At 36.9% G+C, this 8186-nt stretch overlaps 1 protein-coding gene across 1 annotated transcript in view; it reads left to right on the forward strand.

Annotated features, from left to right (window-relative positions):
* PHIP (pleckstrin homology domain interacting protein) overlaps positions 1-8186 on the forward strand; it is a 166999-nt gene that overhangs the window by 16360 nt on the left and 142453 nt on the right. The window contains exon 3 of the mRNA XM_006874563.1: positions 19-101. Coding sequence (XP_006874625.1) covers positions 19-101 — 83 coding nt within the window. The remainder of the gene's footprint in view (positions 1-18; positions 102-8186) is intronic.

Consider the following 8186-nt stretch of genomic DNA (forward strand, 5'->3'; position numbering starts at 1 on the left):
GGGGCCGGGGGCCGGGCTCACGGGGCGTCCTCTCCCCGCAGCTGTTGCCCCGGCGCACCGACTGGACCGGGAAGGAGCATCCCAGGACCTACCAGAATCTGGTGAGACATTCACGGCGCGGAGCAAAGAAACTTTTCCCCGAGTCGAATAAAAATTGAATTTCCCGCAATTTTTTACAGAGACAAAAACTTGGCCCCAGAACGTGAAAGCTCCAAAGGCCTCGGGGAGGGTTGGGAGGCCGGCGCGGAGGCTGCGGGGGGCAGTAGTCGGGGGGACGTGCACCTTGAGGCCACAGGGGCTGTCGCCAATTTATTTGTGATATTTTGTTAATGTGCTAGAAATAAAGATACGTCATGAGTGTTGTGCAGTGCAAGGCCGGAGGAGGAGGGGCCGGCGCGCGCATCCGTGCGGGCGGGCGGACGCGCGCGCGGCGGTGGCGGCGGCGGCGGCGGCGGCAGGAGGAGGAGGGAGCGCGCTCACTCGCTCGCTTTGCACGCGCGGCCGGCTCGGCTTTCTCCAGCCCCACACAATAGCTGGTGACTAACTGCTTGGAAGTGGCATTAGCATTTCACCAGCCGGCTATTCAGCCTCAGCGGAACCGTGGCAAGACATTATCATTTTTTCTCCTCGCCTTTCTTTTTCTCTTTTCACCTTAAATTCAGAGCCAGGTTTTCTGTTGTTGTTGAAGGTTCAGACGCAGGCGAGTTGGGGAACGGCATTTTTTTAAAAAAAGCCTTTAACAGTATTTATCTGCAGCAGTTTAAAAAGCTTGGAACATCCTGAAATCAGAAATTTAACAGGGTTTTTTGTCAGTACTCAGTTTTGTCTTGGGATTCTTAATTATAAACCATTACTGGAACCCATCGAAGAATTTTTATTTTTCTCCCTACTTATCTACTGTGGGATGGAACTTGGCAAGTAAAAGTTTTTCTGTTTATACTTCGGTGTGTATGAATAGCTTGGAAAATACCTGTTTGTTATTTTTTGTATGTTTTTAGAGTGAATATTTTAGGGATTTCTAAAAATGGACTAACAAGAGTGGACCTTTATTACATACGTTTTGTATATGGAAAAAGTAAGTTATATGGAGGAATTAGATTTGCCTAAAATTTCATGATTTAAATTATTTGTATAGATTATGTTTGTTGGTCAGTTAAAGCAGTCCCACCAGGGCAAATCAAAGCTTTGAAATCTATGCAGTGAGTTGATATTTCTGTAATGTATTTGCAACTGCTGCTTTGAGGTAGTTACAGTATCATCTCTGACACGTCAGGGCTGCTGAAATGACTAAAAACTTTCAGCTGAATACCTTCTGTTAAGGTGGATTTGGAGATTGTATGTTTTCTGATTTTTGGGTCTACTTCTCTTATGACTTAATACAGGTTATTGATGAGTGCTCACAACTGTTGAAATAAGCAAGGATTCTTAGGTTTAAAAAATGTAGTGGACGTGGGACTGAGTATTCATTTCCAAGCTTCTTTAGTAGTGATTTAGGATGTTGTTGGTAAATGACATGAAGTCAGTTCTGACTCATAAGGACCCTGTATAGGGTTTCCAAGGAGCAGCTGGTGGGTTTGAACTGCTAACCTTGTAGTCAGCAGTCCAGTGCTGATCTTGCCTAAAGTGAATAAATTGAATTTGAAGCAAACAATTTCTAAAATTAATTTTAAGATTTGTGAATAATTGGCAATCTTCAATGAATTTCAATGTCGTCCTTGCTATTTGAAAAAAAAAAATTAAAAGGGTATCTGTTTTTTAAGAGTGGGGTGGTTAAGTTCCTTAGAGTCTGCTACAACTCCTAGCAATCCTATTTAGGGGCTGCAGCTGGTGGGTTTCAACCACCCACTTTGTGATTAGCAATCTAATTCTTAAACAAGCACCACACCAGGGACTCCAGAACTCATCTTTGCATTCTTAAAACTCAGACCTCAAGTCATTGAAAATTACTGTGCTCCTTTAACTAGGAAACATTTGGTAATGTTATATTTTCTATTAAGATGCTAATGTTGTCTGGCCAGATTATGGGAATGTCTAATCCTTGTAGGAACATATTTTCTACAATAAAACAGACAACACATCAATCTTAATTTTGTTACTTAATTTTTCCTTTTTTTGAGAGGTTGTCTTCTCAAATATGAATAAGGTAATTTTATATTCCTAGTTTATTTGTGAGATTTAAGATACAATAAGCAATGTTGGTCAAAGTTTCAAATCCACCCATAAAATCATATACGGGGTCGCTGTTGCTTGGAATCAACTCGACAACAGTGTTGTCTTTATCAGTTTGTATTATTTATGAAAATCCACCTATTTGCTCATTAATGGGTTTTTTTTGTTGTTGCTGAAATGTGGTTACCTTTTTGTTTGAGCAGGCATTTTGGCATAGTTAAGATTTCTCATTAGGATTGGGTTCTTTGACTTATTTTCTCTTCGTTCAGCATATTGCTCACTCTGTCTACAGGAAAAAGCATCATCTAAGGTGCTTTCATGTACATGAAACTATTTAGGTTTGTTGATGTGTGGTTTAATGATATTTGATTGTTTAGTGAGATTTAATCATTCTAGAACACATGGTATCTAACCACATTTTTGTTTAATAGTAGGTCTTAAAATTTTATGTCTAGTTTATCATATGTTAAGTCTCTACTGGAGTATTCTCTAATGTTTTAACTTACTGTGTGACTCAAAAGATTTTACTTTGTTGCTTATCAAATTGTATTTTGTTAGTGAAATTGCAGTTTTTCAGTTGTGTCTGCTTCTGTTTCAGCAGTGTCTCCTACCTAGAACTGATTTTTTTTTTTTGGTCACATTAGCTTAAAAGTTAATTTAAAAGGGGAGAACTCATATGGCAGGTTGAAATTTCTTAGAAAGTCTCCAAGCACCTGGGAGTTAAAAAGTACACATCAATCAGCATGTGTAGTCAGTCTATAGATATTTTGACAGTGATTGAGCTTTGACCAAGAGGAAAGTAGAGTTTTCAGTAGTTTTTACAGCTAATAGGTTTTAAAAAGTAGTAACACTAATGTGTTTTATTTAAAATGTGATTGAAAAAGGAATGCTCATAATCTAAGGGTTAATTTTGCCAATGATACTGTAAAAACACAACTGATTTTATCATTTTACATAAGATATGAAACGTTTTTAGCAAAGTTGGAATTTGATAGGAAGTGAAAATTTTTTGGCTTTATTGTTGTTAAGGGCCTTGGAGTCGGTTCCGACACATAATGACCCTGAACAGGGTTTCCGAGGCTGTAAATCTTTACGGGAGCAGAAAGCCTCATCTTTCTCCCGAGGAGCAACTGGTAGTTTTGAACCTTGCGGTTCACAGTCCGATTTGTAACCACTACACTACCAGAGCTCCTTTTTTTTTGGCTTTAAGAAGGTGTATTTTATCACATTTTATATTTTTTAAATATGAGCTTGATTTTTAAAGCAAAAGGCCATTTTCTTTTTTTATTCAGGATTCTTAATTTTTATGTGGAACCAACATAGGCAAACTCTAAAAGAAAAATCTTAACTGTTTTGGGGATAAGATAAAGCTTTTGTTACTTGTTTAATAGTTTGAATACTGAAACTAGTTTGTTTATTAAATCTGACTTGCCAGCTTTAACCTTAATTTGTGGTGAATGCATACTTCGGAGATCTTGAGGCAAAAATTCTAACCATTTTTACCAGATTTGGGACTTTGATTATACTTTGTGCATATTTTATTTCAGAATTAAATTCATGTTTTGCTCATTTGTTAAAATGATAAAAAAAAATTTTATCTTTTGGTGGTAGTTGTTTTTTTCAAATCTGTTCCACTTAACTAGAGATCTTTGTTAATCAACTGAAAGGGCTAGAAGTTAGATGTGGGTCATAGTCTCAGCCCTGCAGAAAGTTAGCTTGCTGTATATACTTGGGCAAGTCATGGAATATTTCGGGGTCCCCATTACCACATCTGATTTTTGAACTAGAATTAGCAGTACAGTATCTGTAAAAGTTCAACTTTATTAGATTCCTGGAGTCTAATCTTCCAAAATAAAAGTTAATCTAGAATCTTCATTGTATAGATTCGGAAATTCTCCTTAGCAAAGGTTATACAGATACTTCCCACATTGTTGAATACCTCTTATTTTCTCTGCACTTGGTATGTTTTTCCAACATGGTTTACTCGTTTTCATAAATTATTGGTGGTCTCAAATTCTGGATACTTAGCTAAATCCATGAATAGGATTTACTTCCTTACCTAATATGTATCTTAGGTAGACATTTATATAAAAGTGGTGCTGTGGGTAAGCACTGGACTGCCAATAGCGTATCTTTGTTGTTATGTGCTGTGGAGTTGGTTCTGACTCATAGCGACCCTGCACAGGGTTTCTGAGACTGTTAATCTTTATGGGAGCAGAACGCCTCATCTTTCTCCCACGGAGCAGCTGGTAGTTTCGAACTGCTGGCCTTGCGGTTCTTAACCCGATTCGTAACCACTACGCTACTAGAGCTCCTTATAGTGTATCTTAGGTAGACATTTACATAAATGTGGCGCTGTGGATAAGCACTGGATTGCCAATAGCAAGGTTAGAGTTCACCAGCCCAGCAGCTCCTCAGAAACCCTATACAGGACTTTTGTGAGTCATAATCCACTCAGTGGCACTTAACAAAGTTTAAGATCTAGGAGCTGAATTTTAGGAAAATAACGTTAACTCTTTCTAAACCACAGAATATCATTCTATATTGAAGATAAAATACTTTGAAGACTTGTATCTTTTTTTAAAAAATATTTTTTTCCATATAATGAAGTAAATATATGTGGCATATTTACTAATTCCTTTTTAAAATGAATATCAGTGAGATAGTAGGCTTTGCTTACTTTTGAAGCATTTACAGAAGAAATAAAAAATACATAAAATCAGTACTTGTTAGATTTTTTTAATACTGTTAAACAACTGCAAAGTGGCATAAACATAAAAGGGAAGTTGGACTGTTCCTGTGCCATACATAGCACACAGGTGTTTTATATGACTTTTCTGAGGCAGGAAATTAGTGGTCTTTGAGGGAGTTTTTCACAGTCTGTAAAATGGGATAGTAATAGATCCTGCTTTGTAAAGTTCTGTGAGTATTAACTGACTGGCATAAATGAAGTATTATGTAAGAGTTTAGATTTGGTGTTATTAGAACTTTAAAAATGGTAGTAAACATACCAATTAAAATAGTTTTGTTGTTAAGTGCCTTCAAGTTAGATCTGACTCTTAGCCACTCTGTATAGGGTTTCTGAGGAGTGGCTGAACATATCAATTCCAGTGTAAAAAAATACTGCTTTAAAACTTTGGAAAATATTTTTAGCATAATTAAGTATGGCTAAAAACAGCATTGTGTTGTTGTGATGTGCCGTGGAGTTGGTTCCGACTCATAGCGACCCTGCACATGGTTTCCGAGGCTGTAAATGTTTACAGGAGCAGACTGCCTCATCTTTCTCCTGCGGAACCGCTGGTAGTTTCGAACTGCTGACCTTGCGGCTCGCAGCCCGATTCGTAACCACTACGCTACCAGAGCTCCTTAAAAACAGCATAGTAATTAGCAAAAATAAATCATTAAAATATAGGTTGGTGTCTATGATGTGCTCTGGGAGCCTGGTGGCTGTGTAGGATAAGCACTAGACTGAGAACCACAGAAAGATGAGACTTTATGCTCTTGCAAAGACTTAACAGCCTTGGAAACCTTATGTAAACTCAATGGCACTTAATTACAGCATAATAGTGGTTCTAACTATGACTTAAAAGAAAAAAAAAAAAAAGCTTTAAGAAATGGGTGATGGAAATATACTGAATTGATTAGATAGGATGCTTTTTTTTTCTTTTGGTAATGATCAGATGGTATTTTGGAATATATGAAAGGAGTTTACCTTCTGTACGGAGACTTGTGTAGTTTAAACCATCACAATGGTTTATATCATGTTTTAGAAATTTTTTTGAAGAGATGTTTGTCTTCTGTTTTATCACTCTGGTTGAAAGATATATGTTGAATAAAGGCCTTTTTTGTTGTTAAATTAATCCTTCAGTAAGCTATGCTGTTAGTCATTGATAAGGTTGTGACTGATGGCTATAGGTTAAGTTAAATTAATCCTACCTATGTCAATTTTTTTTAATCCTTTAAGAATTTCTTTATAAGATAGGGTACAAGTCGCCTTCTGTAATCATTCTTTTCCTTCCCAAATTTTGTAGTTATCTATGACTTTATGGGAGTACTGGTGTGGCTCTGTTGGTTAATGCGCTGGACTGCAAAGTCTACTTGGATCTAAAAGCCAGTGGGTCACGTTCACCAGTTGCTCCTCGGAAAACCCTATACAGGGTCATTATGGGTTGGAACCTGACTCTGTGACACTTAACAAAAATAACTACTTCATTACGCCCTGGTAGTGTAGCAGATTACAAGCTGGACTGTTAACTGTAAAATCAGCAGTTCAAAGGTAACCAGTTGCTCCAAGGAAAAAAGATGAGGCTTTCTGCTCCTATATGATTTATAGCCTGTATAGTAAACCCTATAGGGAGTACTGGTGTGGCGTTGTGTGTAGGCTAATGCGTCAGACTGTGAAGTCGTTTGAACTGCAAGGTTGGTTCAAGCTCACCAGCTGCTCCTTGGAACCCCCCTATACAGGGTTGCTGTGGGTTGGAATTGACTCAGCAGCACTTAACATGTCAATTGGAACCAACTCAATGGCACACAACCACCACTACCACCACCATCATTTTGCTATAGAATGTAACATATAAAAATGTATCTTCATAATTTACCACTAGCTCTGGTAGCATAGTGGTTACGAATTGGGCTGCTAGGTCAGCAGTTCGAAACTACCAGCTGCTCCGTGGGAGAAAGATGAGGCGTTCTGCTCCCATAAAGATTTACAGCCTCAGAAACCCTGTGTAGGGTCACTATGAGTCGGAACCGACGCCACAGCACATAACAACAACAGCAGTTTACCATGGATAAATCACACCAAACAGATTAAGTTCATAGACCATGTGCCTGTAATAGTAAACAAAGTGGCCTTCAGTTACAAGTAAGGAACATAGCCATTTAAAATAACTTTCTTTTTTAATGTATTTGTAATTGATTTCAGAACAGTAAAATATTAAGATGAATGCATTCTAAAAAAATTTTTCTTAGCAGCTGAATATTTATTACAGTATATTCTAGCTTGTTTTGTAACTATATCTAAAAGTAATGAATGCTATTATGAAATAACCAAATTTTAATTTTAGAAATATATTTTAAATATGTAAACATACTGTTTTTGAGAACCAATGTGAAATTGAGTGGTACTGAGAACATTAAATAGTCTATTTGAACCTGGGATCACAGATAAGGAAAAGGATGATTGGATGAGATGTTTTTGATACTAAAAAAATTTGTGTCAACGCATTCTAATGCAGTTTCTGCATAAGTTAGAACTATTTTAAATCGTAAGAATAAGATTTATGGCCTAAGCCCTAGACTGTTCTGTGTACTTTTTTTAAAGAAAGTCATCCTGGATGGTTGTAGAGTACTGTAGAGGAATCAAAGAATCAATTCCATTTGGCCTGTGGTTATGGTGGTATGACCCATTGGTTTAGATCACAGATTTGAGAATAGACATGTATTTTGTCTTGGCAGAGGTTGTAGGATAAGTACTAGTAATTATTATCTTTAATTGTGTCATTTGATTGTTTCAGATTTGGTTATGGAAATACTAAATTCTAGGAGTCCTGGTGTAGGTACCCACTGGACTGCTAACTGCAAAGTCAGCAGTTCAAACTCGCCATCCCTCTTTGGAAACCTGCAGGGTTGCTATGAGTCGGAACTGACTACGGCACTTAACAGCATCAGGCAAATGTAGTAAAATATGTAAACACTAAAATGAATTTTGTTGCTGTTATATATGAAATATTAGTTTAAGTACTGAGTTTGAAACAGAAACATTGTGAAAATGAAATTAGTAGTTATCTTTAGATATTTATATTGGCACTTTATGAATGAAACTTTTAAAGATTTTCCATTTTTAATTTAATAAGCAGTAGCTTTCAACAAATTCATAGATTTGAGATTCAAATTATTCATTACTAAATGAATTAATTTTTAAAAAAGGTTTTATTGTGAATTATGTGATAGTTTACATGGGAGAACATTAGTTTTACATTCATTCTATCATATATCCTCTCATTGCCATGGTT

Source organism: Chrysochloris asiatica, unplaced genomic scaffold (assembly GCF_000296735.1).
Source record: "Chrysochloris asiatica unplaced genomic scaffold, ChrAsi1.0 scaffold00286, whole genome shotgun sequence".
Lineage (NCBI taxonomy): Eukaryota > Metazoa > Chordata > Mammalia > Afrosoricida > Chrysochloridae > Chrysochloris > Chrysochloris asiatica.